The following is a 20876-nucleotide window of genomic DNA, read 5'->3' as shown; positions in this document are numbered from 1 at the left end:
TTCTAAAGGCTGGGAAGCTCAAGAAGGAAAGGCTGTATCTGGTGAGGGCCTATTTTTTATTTTATTTTAGTTTTTTTGGTACCGGGGATCAAACTCGGGACACCTTGTGCTTGTGAGGCAGGCGGCAGAACCACTGAGCTAAATCCCCGGCCCCCTATTTTTTATTTTGAGACAGGGTCTAGATAAATTGCCCAGACTGATCCTCTTCCCTCAGCCTCCCAAGGAGGTGGGATTACAGGTGCACACCACTGTGCCCATTCGTGGGGTTCTTGTTGTTTCATCATCCCGTGGGAGAAGGTGGAAGAGCAAGGAGCATTAGAACCATGAAAGGGACAAAGACCACTTCCAACATAACCCACCCATTTCAGGGCCGGGGGTGTAGCTCAGTGGGGCCACCGCCTGCCTCGCAAGCGGAAGGTCCCAAGTTCGATCCCCAGTACCAAACAAACAAACAAAAAACAAACCCACTTCTGCCAAAATAGCATGAATCCATTCAAAGGTCCGTGCCTCACGACCTAATCATGCCCTAACGGTCCCATCTGTCAACACTTGTGCTGAGCATTAAGGTTCTGACCCAAGACATTTGAGAGAAGAGAGCTGGGCCTGGCAGTGCATGCCTATGATCACAGCATTGGCTAAGGAGGCTGAGGCAGGAGTATAACCAGGAGTTCGAGGCCAGCCTGGGCTACACAGTGAGTTCAAGCTCAGCCTGAACTACATAGTGAGACCCTGTCTGAAAAAACAAAAAACACTGGCTGGGGATTTAACTCAGTGGTGCCACTGCCTGCTTCAAAAGCACAAGGTCCTGAGTTTGATCCCTGGTAAAAAAAAAACCCCTAAAAAACAAAAAAAGAACTTCACAAAGGAAAAAACTTTGAGAAACACATCAAGGCCTGCAGTATAAAAATGCTCATTTTTCTGGTGGGGAAACTGAGCCTCAGGAGGGGTAGGTGTTACTGAATAACACGTAGAGATTCCTTATTGCAAACCTCCACAGCCATGGGCCAGGATCCTCCTGAGGGCCACCCTCACCTCTTTGTTGCGCAGCGTGTACACCACAGGGTTCAGCAGTGGAGTCACCACTGTGTAGAACATGGCCACCAGGTGGTCCCACTCGGGGCTGGCCCCAGAGTCCGGATGCAAGTAGATGATGGCAGCGCAGCCAAAATGCACAATGACCACGGTGAGGTGGGCCGCATAGATGGAAAAGGCTTTGTGGCAGCCGGTGGCCAAGGGCATCTTCACGATGGTAGCCACAATGAAGGTGTAGGACAGCAGGATGAGGAGGAAGGAAATCAGCACCACAAGGACACTCAGGAAAAAGATGCCCAGTGCTTTGAGTGCACCCTGGGTGCAGCTGAGCTTCAGCACTGGGGCGATGTCACAGAAGAAGTGCTCCACGCGGGCCCCATGGCAGAAGGGAGAGGAGAAGATCATGCAGGTCTCAATCGAGGCCACTGAGAACCCAGAGCAGCAAACCAAGGCTCCCAGGCAGAGGCAGACAGTGGGTCTCATGATCATCGAGTATCTCAGGGGATGACAGATGGCCACGTACCGGTCATAACCCATCAGGGTAAGGAGGAAGCAGTGACTGCATCCCAAGCCCAGGAAAAAGAACATCTGAGCCCGACATGCAGGGATGGAGATGGCCTGGCTCTCCATCAGCAGATGAGCCAGCATACTGGGGATGGTGACCAGTGTGTAGCAGGTCTCAGAGAGGGACAGCACTGCCAGGAAGCGGTACATGGGCGTGTGCAGGGTCCGATCCACATGGATGATGGTGATGATGGTGACGTTGCCACTGAGGGTGACCAGGTAGGTGAGGAGGAACAACGTGAAGAGCGTGGTCCTCAGGTGTGGGAGGTTGGAGAATCCAACCAGCACAAATTCTGTCACCAGCCACGTCCCATTTCCCCACAGCTTCTCAGGAGCCTGAGAGGAGACACAGAAAAATGGAATAGAGCAGCATAGTGAGGGCCTGCTAGGCATCAGCAAAGCAGGAGAATCATCCCTCTCTTCAAAACAGGACAGAGGACTCCAAAATGCTATGTCATTTCCTTTCCTAATATCACCCAGAGGATGTTTCCTCAGTGGATAAGAAAATCATAAGAAGTGGTGGTCCACACCTGTAATCCCAGCCCTCTGGGAGGCTGAGGCAGAAGGACTGAAGTTCTACCCCAGCCTGGGAAAATTAGCAACTTAGCAAGACTCTGTCTCAAAATAAAAAAGATAGGTAAGCAAAGCATACAGTACACCAAATAGCCATGATCAGAAAATACATTATACATCATAGTCAAAATCCCAGAAGTCCAACACAATGAAAGAATCTTAAAAAGAAAGAAACAAATAGAGAGAAAGAAACAAATCACTGTTAGAGAAGAAACAAATCACTTATAAAGGAAAATTCATTAAAATTACAGCAGACTTCTCAACACAACCTTAAAGAGCTTTGAGAGAAGTGTTTCAAGCCCTAAAAGAAAACAACTTCTGATCTAGACTGATATATCCTGCAAAACTATCTTTCACAATTGGTGGAGAAATAAGGTATCTCATCTCCAAGACAAAAGAAAAAATTCATGACCATGAAACAAACACTCCAAAAAATTCTCAAAGGTATCTTAGAAAGAGAGAATGAACCCAGCAATGCCAAAAACTCAAATAGCATGTATAGACCACAGAGGGTGAGTCATTCAACAGAAGGGGTCAATAAGGGAATCAGCAACAGGAAAATAATGAGATTACAGGAATAAGTTAATACCTTTCAGTAATAACTCTCAACATGAATGGTCTCAGATCTCCAGTCAAAAAACACAGATTGGCAGGGCTGGGGATGTAGCTCAGTGGCACCATGCCTGCTTGGCAATAGCAAGGTCCTGAGTTCAAACTCTCATACCAAAAAACAAAACAAAACAAAACACACAGATTGGCAGAATGGATACAAAACAAAACTCAGTATTATGCTGCATACAAAGAAACACATTTAACCCAAAAAGAAGTTTATAGACTAAAAATCAGAGAATAGAAAAAACACTACAACATGCAATGGGAGCCCAAAAGGAAACAGGAGTAGCTATCCTATTTTGAATTTTTTTTTTTTGGTACTGGGGCTCAAACTCAGGACCTTGCACTTGTGAGGCAGGTGCCTGAATCACTGAGCTAAATCCCCAGCCCTAGCCATCCTATTTTCAGACAGAGTGGACTTGAAACCAAAATTGATCGGAAAAGGCAAATTCATTACATAGTGATTAAGGGAACAATTCAACAGGAAGAGATGACAATTACAAATATATATGCATTCAAATTCTGGCACATTTAATTTTATAAAACAAACACTACTTGACAGAAAAGATCAGATCAATATCACCACAGTTATAATGGGAGACCTCAAACCCCTCATCAAAAATAGATTAATTAGACAAAAAAAATCAACAAAGAAATATCAGAGATGAACCATTTATCTTCCATCGACTGGTCTTAATCCATATCTACAGAATGTTCCACCCAATGACAACAGAATAACATTCTTCTCATCAGCACGTGGGACTTTCTCCAAAACACACTGCATATTAGCCCATGGTTGTGGTTTATCACTAAGTGTCCCCCCAGAGCCTCACAGATTCATAGGTGGGGCTTTTGGGAGCTGATTGGATAATGGGGGTGTGATACTCATCAATGGATTAGTCCACTGATAAGTTTATAGCTGGTTGTGATGTTGGGAGGAATCCTGGTAAGAAATTGTAGGTCACTCTAGCCATAGCCTGGAACCGTATCTCTCCTTTCTTCCTCCACTGATCTCACACTGCTTCCTGCCTGCCATGGTATGAGCTGTTCCTTCTTTGCCATGCCTCTCTGCCATGCCACCTGGTTTGAAGTCAGCTGACTATGGGCTGAAACCTCTACAAACTGTGAGCCAAAATAAACCTCTCCTTCTTTAACTTGTGGGTTTTGAGTATTTTGTCCCACCAACAAAGAAAGTAACCAAGGCACCCATGAAACATAAATAAACAAAAAAGAATCAAAAATTTCCCATGGATATTATCAGATCATAGTGCAATGAAAGTAGAAATTGATGGCAGAAGAAACCACAGAAATTTGCAAACACATGGTGATTAAACTATACACTCTTGAGTCATCAATGAGAAACAGGAGAAATAAAGGAAGAAATTAAACAGTTCCTAGAATCAAATGATAACACCAGTACAACATTCTAGAACCTATGGAACACAATGAAAGTCATCCTAAGAGGGAAGTTTATAGCTCTAAATGTCCACATCAGAAAAACAGAATCAGCCCAAATAAACAATCTAATAATGTAGAAAAATAATCCAAATCCAAACCTAGCACAAGGAAGGAAATTATAAAGATCAGAGTGGAAATTAATAAAATTGATTTAAGAATAAATAAATCAAAGATGGGCCGGGGATTTAGCTCAGTGGTTTGGCCACCTGCTACGCAAGCGCAAAGACCTGAGTTCGATCCTGCTACTGGAAAAAAAAAAATCAAAGAGCCAATTCTTTGAAAGAATAAACAAAATGGACAAAATCTTAGCTCAAACTTACCAAAAAAAGGAAATGACCCGTATAAATGCAAGTAGAACTGAAAAAGGTGAAATTACAAAAGAAACTGCCAAAATACAGAAGACTGTTAGTTATTATTTTGAAAACCTGGACTCCAGTACTTTAGAAGATCTAGAAGAAATGGGTAGATTCCTAGACACATATGAATTACCAAACCTGAGCCCAAAAATACAAAAACCCTATACAACCCAAGAGCAGGGGAATGAAATTGATGCAGTAATAAAAAACCTACCAAGAAAAGCCTAGGACCCAGTAGATTCACTCCTGAACTCTACAAGAACTTCAGGAAGATCTAATACCAACACTCCTCAAACTCTTCAGTGAAACTGAAAGAGAAGGAAGACTGCAAAACTTAGTCCTGGAAGCTAGCAATATCTTAATTCCCAAACCAGACAAGGACTCAACTAGAAAAGAAAATAACAAGTCAATATCTTTAAACATCATAGGTACAAAAATCTGCAACAAGTCAAGGAGAATGCAACAAATCATTGAAAAGATTAGGATTAGGTCCAATAAATGCTAATCAATAAATGTGATACATCACTGTTATAGTTACTTTTCTTGTTGCTGAGACAAAATACCTGATGCCCAAAGTTAAGGGACGAAAGGTTTCTTTAACTCAGAGTTTATAGAAGTTTCAGTTCATAATCGGCTGGCTCCAAGGCACAGCAGTACACGACAGAGGGGTGTCACAGAAGAGAAATGGTTCACGGTGGGCAGAAAGTAGCAAAAGCACCAAGAGAGCTTAACAGGATCTTTCTGCCCCTTTTATTTTGTCTAGACTACTTAGGGCAGGTAGCACTCACACCCTTAATCCGACTGCTCTTGAGCCTAGCATTGCACCATGAATCAATTCCAGTGTCACACACTCTAGATGCAGTCACCTCTGAAAAAGCCCCACCTATGACCACATGAGGCTTTGGGGGGACATCTAGGCAGAAGCCCTAACAATCACATAAACAAAAGCAAGGACAAAAATCACACGATCATATCAACATATGCAGGAAAAGCCTTAGACAAAATGCAACATCCATTCATGATAAAAACCCTAAAGAAGATAGGTATAAAGGACTTTATCTCAATCTGATAAAAGCCATTTATGAGAAACTTACTGCCAACATCACAGTAAATGGAAAAAATTTAAAGTTTTTTTCTAAAATCAGGAACAAGAAAGCAAAGTCTGCTATCACCACTCCTGCTCCACATAGTACTGAAAGCATTAGCCAGAGCAATCAGGCAAGGGAAAGAAATAGCAAGTATATACATAGGAAAGGAAGAAGTCAAATTATCCTTATTTGCAGATGACACGATCCTTTATATAGAACACTCAAAAAATTCCACCAAAAGACTCAGAATTAATAACCAAACTCAGGAATGTAGCAGGATACAAAATCAGCACACAAAACTCATTCCTGTACACTAACAACAAGCCCACTAATGAGCTGGGTGTGGTGGCACACACTGTAGTTCCAGCATTCAGGAGGCTGAGACAGGAGGATTCCTGCAAGTTCGAGGCCAGCTTGGGCTACATAGTGAGTTCAAGTCCAGCCTGAACTACATAGCCAGAGCCTCTCAGAAAACCAAAACTAAAACCAAACCAAACCAAACCAAAACAAACAAACAAAACTCAATGAGCTAACCAAAAAAGAAATTAGGAAAACAATACTATTCACAATAGCTTTAAGAAAAATTAAATACTTTGGTACCAAAAAAAAGGTTATAAGTACAGTCACCCAGGTACTATTGATTAAATGGGGGTCAAATCCGGGAGCAAGTCACGTAGCAAGCATACCAGGATTTTCAGTAAGGGTGGGGGTCAGGGATATTTCCTGGAGAGGCTGGGTTAAGACCTTGACTGCCCATCCAGGTGGTTGATACCTATTCAGACTATCAATCACTGCTATTTATCCCCAGGGGAAGCACAAGGGTGTGTAGTTTCTCTCCTTTTACAATTCTGGCCTTCAGTGAGTGTGTCTTCACTGTCCTCCATGGTGGCTCCTTGACTGTCCTCCATGTTTGGCTCCTCCTGGGCTGGCCCTGTCTAACTGCCTACAGGATATCTAATTAAGTTACCTATCTGGAATATTCCCCCCTCTGAAGAAGGACCCCTAACTGCTGTGAGGGGGCAAAGGGTGAAGACCGTTCTGGCTTCTTCCAGCTGAAGAGGGTCGTAGTAGTATATTTTGATTTGCATTTCCATGTGGCTAAAGGTGTTAAGTATTTTTCATATAAGTATTGGCCATTTGTACTTCTTTTTTTGTTTGTTTGTTTGTTTTTTGGTACTGGGGATCAAACTCGGGAACTTGCGCTTGCAAGGCAGGCAGCAGGACCACTGAGCTAAATCCCTGGCCCCTATTTGTACTTCTTTTGAGAACAGTCTGTTCAGCTCAATTGTCAATTTATTGATTAAATTACTTGTTCTTTTGGTGAGAAATTGTTGAGTTTTTTATATATTGATATTAATCTTCTGTCAGATGAATACCTTGCAAGAATTTTCTCCCATTTTGTGAGTTGTTTTTGCTCTTCTGTTTTGTTTTTGCTCTTTTGATTGTTTCCTTTGCTGTGTAAAAAATTTTTAATTCGATATAATCTCATTTGTCAATTCTTGCTATTATTTTCCAAGTAACTGAAGTCCTACCCAGGAAATCATTGCTTAGGCTTTGAAGTCCTTTCCTTATGTTTTCCTCCAGTAATTTCAAACTTTCAACTTTTACATTAAAGTCTCCAATCCATATTGAGTTGACTTTTGTACAGGGTAGGGATTTAATTTCTATTTGCTACAGGATATGTCTAGTTTTCCCAACACCATTTGTTGAAGAGGGTGTCTTTTCTCCAGCATATATTTTTGCCTTTTTTTTTTTTAATTAAGAATCAGATGACTGTAGGTGCATGAGTCTACAGATGCTATTCTATCTCCTTAGTCTACAGGTCTGTTTTTATGCCAATATCATGCTAATACATATAGGGTATTTTTAAACTGGGTGTTGTGATACCTCCAGCATTCTTTTTGCTCAGAATTGCTTTGGCTATTTGGGATTTTTTGGGTTACATATGAATTTTAACTTTTTTTACTACTTCTATGAAAGATCTCATTGATACTCTCATGAGGACTGCATTAAATCTGTAGATTGCTTTCAAGAGTATGGCCATTTTAACAATATAAATTCTCCCAAACCATAAGCATGGGAGGTCTTTTCATCTTCTCTTTAATTTTTTTATTTTGAGACAGTCTTACCAAGTTGTACAAGCTGGGCTTGAACTTGCAATATTCCTGCCTCAGTCTCCTTCAGTGCTGTACAGGCACGTGCATGCCTGGCTTAAATCTGGAATATATTTCTTATAGACAATACAGGGTTGGATGTTTTGGTTTTTGTGGTAATGGGGATGAAACTCAATGCCTTGTGCATGCTAAGCAAGTGCTGTACCACTGAACTATACTCTCAACCCAGATAATATTTTATTATCCATGCTTCCAATATACACCTTTCAATTGGAGAGTTACATTAATGTCATTACCAATAAGGTAGGGGTTATATTCACCATACTACTACAAAAATTTTGAGTTGTTTTCATAGTGATTGCTCTGCAATAATAATTAACATTAGAATTTATAAAAATCTAATTTAGATTAATACTGACTTAATTTTAACAGTAGTGTGTGTGTGTGCATGCAACATCTCAGGCATTAAAAAAGCATAGATAATTCAAGCTGGAATACATTGTTGATACGAAACACAGCTCATACTCTAAAACAAATGAAATATAGTTTATTTTAAGCCAATTATGAGTGACCAAGACTCCGGAACACAGGTTCAGATTATCCTAAATAATGTGGTCCATTGTGGAAGAGGAAATCACACAGCCTTTATAGCCACAGAACGAAAGAAACTCATAACCAATGTATTTACCAAATATATTGGTGGGGGCGTCAGGTGAGCGGGCCACAGCACAGTGGGGTGACCTCTTCTGTAGGTTTAAAATGTTATCTTTTGTTTTTTTTCCTATGGTATTGGGGATTGAATCTAGGACCTTTGCACTGAGCAACATCCCCAGCCATTTGTATTTTATTTTGAGCCTGGGTCTCACTAAATTATTAACTTGCCCAGCTTGTGTTGGAACTTGGAATCCTCTTGCCTTAGTCTCCCATACTGCAGGGATGCTAGGCATGGGACACCACACTGTTGAGGACTGGCCATGATATTTATAGATTGGTGGGGGCTAGGTTACAGGACCTGCAGTCTTGAGGCTGGTGGGACTTTTTTAGGGTTAGGGAAATATGTGGAAGGCCACACATTTCCTGGCTGTGTGGGGAAGGCTCCTAATATAACATCTGCTGAGGATAATGCAAAAAAAAAAAATGCAGGTATCCAGGTATGGGGAGGAACTTAATCCCCGTTAACTTGCTCCCTTTGTGAGGATTAACTTGTTCCTTATTTTTTGTTGTCTCATTCTTATTGCAGTTGCTGTTCTGGGAAAAGTACACTACCCCTTCCTCTGCACTTATTGCTGGTTAATAAAAGTGTGTCAACCATGGAGATTATTGAGTCTGTCCACTAGAGGTAGGCTCCTCCCAGTCCCCTTGAACTTTGAATATTGTCTTTGTTTCTCTTTATTCCCCATCATCCCCCCTACAGGTATCCAAGGATCTGATCAGCCCCTGGTACCACACTTAGCTAGAAGTGGTATTTAAAACCACATACCATGTGGCAGAAGCTGAGGCAGGCCCTGGGTTCAATCCCCACTACCACAAAGCCAAACCAAACCAAACCAAATCACACAACTGTACTGATCAGTGAGGAAGACAGAAAAGTGGCCAGGTTAGAGTGCTGGACAGATCCAATGTTAAAGTAGAGGAAGAAAGAGAGGGAGCAGTAGTCAGAGGTGAAGGCACAGTTCAAGTGTAGAAGATGTTGTCACTCCCTGTCAATATCTTCTGGCTCTGACTGCTTTGGGGGACCTTAGCTTGTTTTCCAAAGCCCAGTGTGTGCATCTCTGTGTCTGAGAGCTTTCTCTGGAGCCAAAGCTTACTTTATTGCCAAATGCAGCAGGCCGGGAACACTGAGGAATTCGTGTCTCCAGGAGCAGGCCTCTACACTGACCCCTAGAGTTGGTGTATGCATACAAAGTGTGATAGAAAAATACAGTGCATGTTTAAATCTAAAGATTACATTACAAGCTGGGCATGGTGGCATGTGCCTATAATCCCAGGACTCAGGAGGCTGAAACAGGAGGTTCAATGTGAGTTCAAGGCCAGCCTGGACTACATAGTGAGTTCAAGGTCAGCCTACAAGGAGAGACTGCCAGAAAAAAACGAAAAAAAAATCATATTCCAGTAAAAGACACACTGCCATGAACCCCTTTAAAGAACTTTTTGTTTCACACAGTCATCTCATCATTCTTGTCACTTCCTGAAGCAGTTCTGAAAGAATGTCTTGCGAATGTCTGTAGTTGTACTGATGTGGCTGACTCTAAATCCTGAACAGATTTAAAATGTTTCCTTCTTATAGTCATTCTGACTTTGAGGCAGAGCCAGAAGTTGAATGGTGCCAGATCTGATGAATGAGGTGGATGAAGACACATGGGAATGGTTCTACAAGCCTGCTTTTGTGATGGTTGGCACCAGGCAGCAGCATTCACTGAATTTTTGATCACAGCTTGTAAAGACAATCACCAAAGAGGACTTCCAGAACTGCTTCAGAAAGTGGCAAGGATGATGGGATCAGTGTGTCTGAAGCAAGGAGGAGTATTTTGAGGGAGGATTAATTATATTGTATTTTACTGTAATAAAATTTTCAAAACTTAAACACACATTATGTTTTTTGATCAGCCCTCTTACCTCGGCTCTCTCACCCCTCTGAAGTGAATGTGCTATGCGTGTCTCAGAGGTCCCAAGGAAGGGAACCCAGTGGCCTGCGGGGATAGTGTGCTTGGCACCCCAAGCTTTCTTAAGCTCCCTCCTTCCCTTCCATTTTGCATTTCTCTACTCTCCTCCTGGTGTTTCCTGGCATCACCTCTCAAATACACTCATTTCAGGTTGGGGTGTAGCTCAGTAGTGAGCAGTTGCCTAGCATGTGCAAGCTCCTGTGTTCCATTCCCAGCACCACAGAAGAGAAAAATACACTTGTGTCCGCTAGAATCCTTGTCTGAGTCCACCTCTGGGGGCACTCAAACAGTGACAGGTGTTTTGGGAAAAGCAAGGATGTAGCAACTTGGGACTGCACTCATCCACGAGGGAAGAGAAGAGGACCTAGGACTGAATGGAGTCTAATTGTAGGGGTCAAGAGAGAAGGAGGCTTGGAGAAAAAGCAGGAGCCAAGGAAAGGAGAGGGGAGGGCTCTGCAAGTGAGGAATTTGTCATCCGGGCTCAACACTCCAGAAAGGTGGAGCAGGATGGGGTCAGTTCCAGAGCCCCCAGGCTGGGGGAGACAGAAAGGACAGAGTGTGAAGAGGAAGTTCAACCCCACCATTCCCCCTCCCCCCTTCCCCCTCCCCCCCTCCTCCTTCCAACCCCCTTATCTCCTCCCCTCCCCTCCCCCTCCTTCCTGTCTCCTCCTCCTTCCTCTCTCCTCCTCCTTCCTCTTTTCCTTCCTCCTTCTCCTTTTTTTTGGTTCCAGGAATCGAACTCAGGACCTTGTGCTTGTGAGGCAGGTGGCGGCACCACTGAGCTAAACCCCTGGCCCTTCCTTCTCATTTTCCCTTTTCTCCTCTCCTCTTTCTCCTTCTCCTTCTCCTCTCCCTCCTTCTCCTTCTGCTCCTTCTCCCTCTTCCTCTCCTTCTTCCCATGCACGTACTCCAACCCTCCTCCCCTTCTCTGCCTCCTCTTCTTCCTTATTCTCCTCCCTCACCTTTTTCCCTTCCATCCCTATCCACATTTTTCCCTCCTCCCCCTCCCCCTCCTCCTCCTCCTCGGAATTGGGGATGACATCTGGCGCCTCTACATGACAGGCAATTACTCTATTGCTGAGCTGAATCGTCAGCTCCACAATGTGGACAGGAAGCCCAGAGTCTCAGGAAGCACAGAGGCTCATGTGACCGGGCTGGCTGGTCAGGGAAGGCTTCCTGGAGGACATGATGCTAGAGGAGTCTTCAGGAGAGGGGGGAGCTTTTGAGGGGTCTAGGTGTAGGGAGCAGGGAAAGGGGACCTTACCGGAACCTCTGCAGTGAGTCCTGGTCTCCTGCGAGCCACGGCGGCACACGGCGAATTACAGGAAAGGTAGGAAAATGAGACTGAGAAGAAGCCGAGCTTTGGGTCTGATCAGTGCTGCTCTGGGCGGCAAAGATGAAAGGCCCCAGCTTACCGCACCTTTTATTCAGTACTCAGTACATCGGGAGAAACAAATGTAACAGATGACTTGCAGAGAGTTCAGTACATCCGTGTAAACAAGATGGTCACAGTCCAAGAGCAATGAGGAACTGAGTAGATGTTTGTTCCTCCCAGGATGTTCTCAGCTCCCAGGATGTTTCTTGTCCTGGAGAATCACAGACACGGGATCGTTGAGGTCTCAGTGTGACCGGAGGCCAAAATGCAGTTATGTCTCGGAATTCCATAGCTGGGTATGCAGGAGAATTAGGCTAACCAAAATGATTTTTCCCTAAAATTATGTAGCTTTGCTCCCGACATCTAGGAAGAGGGGAAAAGAAATTCCCACCTGAGGCAACAGCACAGGAGAGGGAGAATGGTGTACAGGGTGTGGAGATCTCTGAGGAAGAGTCAGCGCTTTGGAATGGCTGGGTCCACACCTCAGTTTTTCTCTTATTGTTAGGTAATAGATGGATGTTTGTCAGTTTTTGTGGGGCAATGGCTGGATTTGGAGCTAGAGAAGGAGGCAGGGTCAGATCACGAGTCTGGACTGGGAAGATGGGCCATTTGTAACTGTTCTTGAGGACACTGGGCAGCTACGGAAGGTGCTTAAGGAATGGAGAATCACAGGGAGAGTGTGGTGTTCTGGTGGCCGGTACAGAGGACACCAGGGGGAGGCCACACTGCAGGGTGTAGTAGTGGGTCAGGGGAGGCAGCCTGGAGTTAGGGTGGGCTGAGGGGATGAGCAGAAGTGGGGAGAAGAATGGAGATGGGGTGACTGATAACATTTCAGGAGAGCAGGCCTGGAGGCTGAGGACTGAATTAGGCATGGGCAACTGTTGGTTCACAATGTCCAAATGACAGGGACTGGCTGCACTTTTTGGGAGGAAGCCTGGCCAGGTGTGGTAGGCACCGCTGGGGCAGTGCACAAGGGAGCCATGTGAGTCCTCCCCACCCGGAGCCTCCAGTGCAAGGGACTTCCCTGAGGGAGGAAACGCCCAGGCACCAACATCCCAGCCCTTCGGGGCTTGTTAGTGGCTGGGGGCCCCCGGGACAGCAGCTCCTGGGATCCGGGGATATCAGGAGCCTGGCGCTCAGCCCCTCCCTTCCCAGGCAGAAAGCAATGCTGGTGGGGACAGCTGGAGCCTCCCTGGGCCATGGTGAGTGTGTGGCCCCACCCTGCACAGCCTCAGGGTTGACATCTGAAGCTGACTGAGGGGATAGCGACCTTAGAGAGGGTCTGAGAGCTCACCCCAGATGGCCAGGCCCAGAGAGGGACGTGGAGGGAGATTGCAGCAAACTGTTTCCTTCTGGGGCTCAGCCTGACAGCGGTGTGGGGGAGAGGAACACGGAGGGTCGTCACCATCGGGGTCACAGAGGTTCCAGAGGCTGAGATCAGGACCCTAACCCACCCTGCTGCAGAATAGGTGTGCAGGTTCGCTGATTCTTCACAGGAAAATAATTCTCATGACACATCAGTGACGGGCATGGGAAGGGTTTGTTAGGCAGAAATTGAAAATGAAGTATTCAGAGAAATAGAGTGCAGTCCTGAAGAGGGAGAGAGTGGGAGAGAGGGAGAGAAAGGGGGAGAGAGAGCATTGTTTCCAGACCTGGGAACATGGATGCTTCTTCGGGGGGTGGCACCCAGGAAACAGTGACTCATCCCTGAAAAAGGTGGTGGCCCATTTTACACTTATGGGCCAATTTGTATTTTTCTTTAAGATAGATGATTGAAGCGTTCTTTGGATTCTCTCAACCTGTTCCTTTATCCCAGGATCAGGTTCCTGCCCTTCACTGTCTCAGCTAAGTGGATCTGCGGACTCTCAGGATTCCTGGGGAATTTGGGGTGTGATGGGTCTGGAAGGAGAGGGAATGTCGATGAGGATCACCTCGGGGTGACTCCCACTGGGACCCGGAAGTTGCCATTTCTTAAAAGTATGGCTTTAAGTTATGATTTCCTTGTCTTCTTTTTACCTATCTTTTAATTCTTTTCTCCTGCCTCGGTTGGAAGAGCACATGAGGGGTGCTGCGGAGCGGGGGAGGCGTCTCTGGGGGTCCTGAGGAGAGGGAACCCCTCCGCCACTGCACACCCCAGACCCAGACTGGGGTGCACAGGTGTGGGAACTTCCAGCAGGTCTGCGCCCAGCTCTGAGCTCTCAGCACGGGGCTGTGAACCCACACAGACCCATGGGCACAAATGCACACGTGCTCTCTTTCTTTCCCTTAGAATCTTGCAAGGTGAAGGCTCAAAGGGGCCAGGGCAAGGGTCCTTACTTTTGGGGGATTCCTGAGGAGAAGGAAGCGGGACAACAAGGACCCACAGCCTCCTCCCGTGTCCCCCAGCCCTAGGTGCCCACTCCCCTCAGGAGGCCACCCAGCCCCTCTCCTACTCACAGTGGAGGTGGCACCTGCTGTGTCCCTGAGCTCAGCACCCGCTGTCCACTCCACACCAGCCGGACCGCTGTCCTGGGCATCCACAGTGGGGGCAGTGTTCATGGGTCCAGGTGCAGGTGAGGGTTGCTGGTCGTCCGGTCCCCTGACTTCCTGTGGACCCGGCCCTGTGTGCACTTGGAAGGATCAGGACTTGAAAGCCAGATGCGTGGAGCCAGACTCACAAGTCACAGACACCCGGGGGCTGCAGGGGCAAATTCCGACCCCTTCAGGGCCTCCCTGGTTCTCCCTCTCATATCTGGGGCCAGGACAATGGCCTCAACCTTGTCACTGACCCACAGCACCTGTGAGTTCACAGCTTCCTCTCTGTGTTCCCAGCTGAGACGCAGAGGGCAGGGCCCACAGCCCAGGGTCCCACCGCCCCTAGTCCTGGTAGGGACCGACACGCTGATCCAGGCTTGTCTGATTTCAGAGCTGGGCCTTGCTGTCCTGCTGGTCCCTGCCTGTGTGTCCTGAGCACAGGGTTTCTGCTGCAGGTCGTGGGTGTTGCCTGTGCAGGTAGTGATCTCCCCGTCCCTAGAGGGGAGCAAGTGCAGCCTGGGACACTGTGACCGAGTTCACCCTGCTGAGTGTGTAGTGAGGGTGCGTCCTTCCTCTGTCCCTCTTTAGGTGCCCCAGGTGGTCCCTTCCCCTGGAGAAGCCCGGGACAATCCTTAAGGAGCCCTTCCTGGTTGGCAGCTCAGAGCCGGCCCCTCAGGGTCCCTCTGAGAGGCGGCCCTTCCTCTGCGGGGCTCTCCCCATGCAGCCTCCTCACCTCTTCCTGAGGACTCAGCCTGTGCGGGCTGCGGGAGCTCAGGGTCTGCCCCTCGCCTTCACTTCTCCCACACACTCGCTGTTCGGGCCCTTCTTCTCCTCTCACTTGTTTTACACAGGCTGCACGGACTCACGGGCTTCATGGTGCGGATCTGTACAGGCCCACGACATATTCAGTCACCGTCACCGGTCACCCTTGCCTCTGCCTTCTGCCCTGGCTTCACAACTCTGGAGAGTTTCAAGCATGAAGTATATTCTGATCATATCCATGCCCATTACCGACCCTCTCCCCGCTCCTTCCCTCTTGTCTAACAGTGCTCCCCTGTGCTTTCTCCCATCTTTGTTTACATTCCACACATTTGGGAGTGTTCAGGTCATTGGCTGAAAACTTTCAGTTTGAGTGGTTCTCTCTCCCTCCCTCTCTCTCTCTCCCCCTCTCCTTCCTTCCTTCCTTCCTTCCTTCCTTCCTTCCTTCCTTCCTTCCTTCCTTCCTTCCTTCCTTCCTTCCTTTGTCTCTGCTCTGGGATTTGTGTGTTAAAACTAGATTACTCAAACCCCTTTACGACCAATTAAACCTTACCAAGAGGGGAAAAAACCTCTGTAGGAAAATTTGCTTCTTCTGCTTAGAAAAATTAGTACTTAAGGGGCCAGGGATTTAGTTCAGTGGTTCTGGCCATGCCTCGAAAGCGCAAGGTCCCAAGTTCGATCCCCCGTACCAAAAAAACTCTAAGAAAAATTAGTAAGGTAGAAGTATTGGGAAATTCAGAAAAGCATAAAGAACAAATGCATGTGTAGTCTTGCAATTGGAATCTTGCTACTTATTGACCTATTTCGCACAAAACACAGAAATTCTTCTTCAGTCATCGTTCATTCTCTCAGGTGTGACTTTCACAATAGCTCTTGTCACATCTTTTTCACGTCGGGGTCTTAACATAATTTTTTTTCCTTAATGTTTGAAAGAGGCTTTTTCCTGTTAAACACTTAAAGTGTTGCCTGTGAGGAGGAGGAGGAGGAGGAGGAGGAGGATGGTTATTGCAGTACACAGGGTGGATCAGGACCTTTACACTAAGCTACATCTCCAGCCTTTAAAAAATTTGTTTTTATTTTTTATTTTGAGTCAGAGTAAGACAAAATTGTTAAATTATCCAGGCCAGGCAGGAACTTTTCCTGCAACTTAGTCGTGGATCTGGAACTGAGCAACTTGTAGCTCTTCTGCAAGGTCAGAAGGACCTTTCCATATGAATGTTTTGAATTACTTCAGGGCCTAGCGTCAGCCATGACAGTGGAACTAAAAATATTCACAAAAAAAGAACTTCCAGAACTGCTTCAGAAAGTGACAAGAATGATGGGATAAGTGTATTGGCGACAAGGTAGAGCGTTTTGAGGGAAATTCATGGCAATATATCTTTTATTATACACATTTTTAAAAATTTCATCATTGACTAGTTTCTATCATACCTTGTACATCATGATGTGAAACACCCCACTTTGTTTATCCATCCATAGCTGTTGGACATTTGGGTTGTTTCTGTCTTTGATATTTGTTCATGGTGCTTCTGTGGACATTTCTGTAATTTTTGTTTGAAAAGCTTTTCAGTTCTCTTGGGCCTGTACCTAAGAGTAAAAATGCTATGCCATATGGTAACTTTGTGAATAATTTTAAAGAACCAGTTATCTTGTTTTAACTTGCATCTCTTTGTCATAAAATTTTTCAAAATTCCACTTGATATTGGAAATTTGAACTTTCTCCTTGCTTATGGTCCACTGGAGTAGTAGAGGTAGCAGTTAACTTTGGGTAAACAGGGCCTCTGGTCCTGTAGTGAGGCTTCTGAGGACCCTACCTTAACTCTGTCCTGTCTTATCCTATCCCAAAAGGTGAGGCATCCACTCAGCCAGTGCATGTGCTGACCTTAGCTTACGTCCCCTTGGGCACAGTGCTCTATAGGACCCCATCATTTCCTATGCAGGTGGCTCTCAGCCCAGCAGAGTCTGAGACCCTTTCTTGGGTCCCTCCTCCATCTTGGACTGAGACACAGCTGTGTGCTGCTCTGGATGTGTTTAAGTGATGGTCACTGGTAGGGGCTGCTGCTTGCAGGTACATGTTTGGGGCATTCGTCACATACACGTGAAGTCCCTTGTAGTGCTGGATGGAACCTGGAGTGGGAAAGGAGGAGACAGATCATGGGCCAGGTGCTGGCTAAGGATGCCCCTCACACTAGCAGCCTGTTGGCTGTGGAACTCTGAGAGTCCAGGAATTCTGTGTTTGAATATGGCTTTCAGGTCATCAAGACATATTTTCAGTGCAGGGAGTTAGACCACATTTAACCATTTGTTAGCTGTATTTTTCATTTAAAGTTTTCTGGCACCTAGTATGTGGATGTTCCTTTGAACTCTGCAACTGTTAATGGGTTGGCCTGGGAGTTTGTCTCAATGATTTGTAAACCTGGCATGGTGTTGCATGTCTCTAAGCCCAGTGCTATTGTAGACAGCTAAATTAGTTAGAAAATATTATAAGGCAGTTGCAGAGCTGGGTCCTCAGCACAGAGGACAACTGTGGCTGAGGACACATACACTGAAGGCCAGGATTCAAGAAAAAGAAGAACTACTACACCCACATACTTCCCCTAGGGATGAACAGCAGTGATTGATATTCTAAATAGGCATCAATCACCTTGGGTGGGGACCAAACCTCCCTAGCCCATTCATTCCAGGAAAATCCTTGTTCTTTTCCCATACACTTGCTGCATGACTTGCTTCCCCATTTGATCCCTATTTAAGCAATGTTACCTGACTATCCTTGTTGTAGTCATACTGGTTCACCATATTTTCATCCCATTCATACCCACCTGGTGATTTCCCATTGGATCAACATTACCTAAGCAACTATACTTTTAATCTTATTAGTTGACTATACTTTTGCTTGAACCCAGCTCACTTCCTGGCTTTGATCAATAAAACACCCTTGAAAGTAGGGTCCGTGGGTAACCCACTTTCTGGGCCCCCTTCTGTCTCTCTTAGGCAGAATCTATCTTTCTCTCAGTAAATTCTGCATACTCTTAACCTCTGTTGTTCCTAGAATTCATTCTTCACTTTTAGAGAACACAAACTTGACGTTTCAGACATCTAGCAGGTTGGGAGCTATAATATTTCCCTTACATTTTTCGAGGTCCACATATCAGATTCCTCTGTATCAGGACCTGCGAGGCTGAGATAGGAGAATCACCAGGAGTTCATGGCCAGAGTGAACCACATAGTGAGTGCAAGAGTTCAAGGCCATCATGGGCTACACAGCAGCACCTTGCCTCAAAAAAAAAAAAAATACAGAATGAATTGTAAGAGGGAAATGGTTTTTAGGATTACAACCTTTTTGTTTCTGTTTGTGATTTGACTATATGTTTGTTTGAATTTAGCAATTTTTAGTGAGATTCAAAAATTTCAGTGTAAAGACAGTCAAAAATTTTGCCTGTGGTATATTCTATGTAATCGAGTGTCTGTCATTGTTTGTTCAAGGACTCTGAAGTTCCTTCTGATGTGGTTTAACTTGTGGTGATAAGTCTGTCCTTAGACCATGCTGTGCTCCCCGCTCACTATGCCTTTTCTTAGGTGTGCACTTCGTAATTGCAGTCTGAGATTCTGGGCTTGGGGTTCCTTTTGCTTGTGTTGCTGAAGATTTCAAGTCAGGCTTTGCTTCTGTTCATGGCCTGTGTCCCTTGGGGAATCTCCCTGGAGTCTCCTCTAAGCTGAATGCCCTTTACTTCTGCTTGTGCTACATCAGGGTCGGCAGACGACCTTCTAAAGGTCAAATCTGCCCCTTTGCTGGTTGGTGTAAGTAAGGTTTTACTGAAACGCAGCCATGCACACTCATCTGTCTATGGCTACTTGCACGTCAGAATGACAGATGAGCCTGAGCTGTCCCAATAGAGCTGGTGCAGCCCGCAAGCCAAGTACTGGCTGTCTCGCTCTGTGCAGAAAACTTCAGGGCCTCAGCGCCAGGGCCCTGTGCTTCCTGCTTCCTGGTTTTGCTTCTTTGGGAAAAGCAGAATGCATCCCTCACCGCCTTTCCCATCTGTTAAGGACTTCCATGGTCCCAACTGCCCTTTTCTTTTCTTTCTTTCTTTCCTTTTTTTTCCAACTGCCCTTTTCTTCTTCTTCTTTTTTTTTTTTTTGGTACCGGGGATTGAACTCGGGTTCTTGCGCTTGCGCAGCAAGCGGCGAAACCACTGAGCTAAATCCCTGGTTCGGCCCTTTTCTTCTTAACCAAACTATCTCTGGATTCTTCATGCACATTTTTTTTTTTTTAGCAATGTCCTCTCCTTTTTATATATCTTCAGAGTTAAAAATTTAAATCTAGATTTACAAAGTGAAAATGCCAACCAGTATTCCAAACATTTAAATCACGATCTTCTCTTTCCATCGCCCAGGAACTGCTGCTCATACTTTTGAGTGCGCGATCTATTTTTTTTTTTTTCTCCACAGGCTTGCAGATGGCCAGGTCCACCACTAGAGGGCGGAAAAGGCAGCCTCTTGGTCCCCCCTCCCTCCCTCTCACAGAAAGTATTTGAGGAACTCAGGTTGAGCTGTGCTCGTCTAAACCTATTCTTTCTTCCAAATTACACATTTATTTTAATTGACATCCAGAAATTGTATATATTTATCTTGTCAACAACATGAGGTTCCAAAGTATGTAGGCATTATGGAACGGGTAAATTGAACTGATTAGCACATGCATTGCTTCACACAGCATTGTTTGCGGTGAGAACACTTAAAATTTACTCTCAGTACTTTCAAGCCTGCAATCTATTGCTATGAGCCACAGTCTCTTTTTGTACAATAGATCTCTTTTTTGTTGTTTCACTGAGGCAGGGGCATACTTTGTAACCAGGCTGGCCTGGAGCTTGAGATCCTCCTACCTCAGCCTCCCTGTGTGCTGGGGTTACAGGTGCGCACTGCCAAGCCTGACAGTAGATCTCTTAAATGTATCTGTATTATCTAAGTTAAATCTGATAACCTTTGACCGACATCCCGCTAACTGCCAACCTCCCAGAACCTGCTAATGAATGTTTTACTTTCTTTTCTATTTTTTTGGTACCGGGGATCGAACTCAGGACCTTGCACTTGGGAGGCAGGCAGCAGAACCACTGAGCTAAATCCCTGGCCCTAATATTTTACTTTCTATGAGTTCAGATAATTTAGATTCCACATGCCTAAGCTCATGTGGTATTTGCCTTTCTGTGCCTGGCTTATTTCACTGAGTATAGTGTCCTCCAGGAGTAGCCGTGTTGGCGAGGATGACGGGATTTCTTTTGTTCTGTGTTCATCTGCTGATGGAGATCCAGTTTGCTTCCGTGCCTTAGCTACCATGAATAATGCTGCAAAGATCACGGGAGTGCAGACCCTTCTTTGATGGTCTGTGCTTGTCAATTAACTTTTTTTTTTTTTGAGTCGTGGTACTGAGGATTGAACCTGGAGCCTTTGCACTGAGCTACCTCCCCAAACCTGCAAATTTTTTTTTTTATATTGATGTAAGGTCTCACTAAGTCATTAAGTCACCCAAGCCCATGTGAAACTTGTGGTTCTCCTGCCTCAGCCTCCCAGAGTGCTGGGATTACAGGTGTGCACCACCACACTCGCCTGCCAATTAACTCTTGATTAGTATGGAAAGACGGTTTTATGACCACTTTCCTTAAAACAAAGTTCCATGTTCCAAATGAGGGCAGAACACACACACACACACACACACACTCCTTGAGGTAGCAGGTTAATCATTTAGAACATGACAAACTGCCATCCATCCA

At 45.4% G+C, this 20876-nt stretch overlaps 3 protein-coding genes and 1 long non-coding RNA gene across 12 annotated transcripts in view; 3 read left to right on the top strand and 1 right to left on the bottom strand.

Annotated features, from left to right (window-relative positions):
• The window catches only part of LOC147821166 (uncharacterized), a 26384-nt gene extending 15366 nt beyond the window's left edge, over nucleotides 1-11018 (top strand). For 2 of the 3 annotated variants that reach the window (XR_015447546.1, XR_015447545.1), the window contains exons 3-4: nucleotides 9038-9136; nucleotides 10085-11018. This is a non-coding gene — a long non-coding RNA (uncharacterized LOC147821166). The remainder of the gene's footprint in view (nucleotides 1-9037; nucleotides 9137-10084) is intronic. The other variant, XR_015447544.1, reaches the window with a different exon arrangement.
• Nucleotides 1-11875, bottom strand: part of LOC101706386 (olfactory receptor 10T2-like) — a 19922-nt gene extending 8047 nt beyond the window's left edge. The window contains exons 1-2 of the mRNA XM_087201664.1: nucleotides 11725-11875; nucleotides 1033-1932 (exon numbers count right to left, since the gene is read on the bottom strand). Of these exons, the coding sequence (XP_087057790.1) occupies nucleotides 1033-1746 (714 nt within the window). The 5' untranslated portion in view covers nucleotides 1747-1932; nucleotides 11725-11875. The remainder of the gene's footprint in view (nucleotides 1-1032; nucleotides 1933-11724) is intronic.
• The window catches only part of LOC101706041 (olfactory receptor 10T2-like), a 22592-nt gene continuing 13231 nt past the window's right edge, over nucleotides 11516-20876 (top strand). Inside the window, exons 1-2 of the mRNA XM_087201414.1 lie at nucleotides 11516-11605; nucleotides 11656-11790. Of these exons, the coding sequence (XP_087057540.1) occupies nucleotides 11516-11605; nucleotides 11656-11790 (225 nt within the window). The remainder of the gene's footprint in view (nucleotides 11606-11655; nucleotides 11791-20876) is intronic.
• Hacl2 (2-hydroxyacyl-CoA lyase 2) overlaps nucleotides 11635-20876 on the top strand; it is a 62522-nt gene continuing 53280 nt past the window's right edge. For 6 of the 7 annotated variants that reach the window (XM_087201663.1, XM_087201662.1, XM_021250370.2 and 3 more), the window contains exon 1: nucleotides 11635-11790. The gene's annotated coding sequence lies outside the window, so the exon portion shown is untranslated. The remainder of the gene's footprint in view (nucleotides 11791-20876) is intronic. The other variant, XM_087201657.1, reaches the window with a different exon arrangement.

Source organism: Heterocephalus glaber, unplaced genomic scaffold (genome assembly GCF_053883595.1).
Source record: "Heterocephalus glaber isolate CG9 unplaced genomic scaffold, H.glaber_assembly_v1.0 deba00001760, whole genome shotgun sequence".
Lineage (NCBI taxonomy): Eukaryota > Metazoa > Chordata > Mammalia > Rodentia > Bathyergidae > Heterocephalus > Heterocephalus glaber.
Note: the sequence above shows the minus strand (reverse complement) of the source record. Positions and strands in the feature narration are given on the sequence as shown.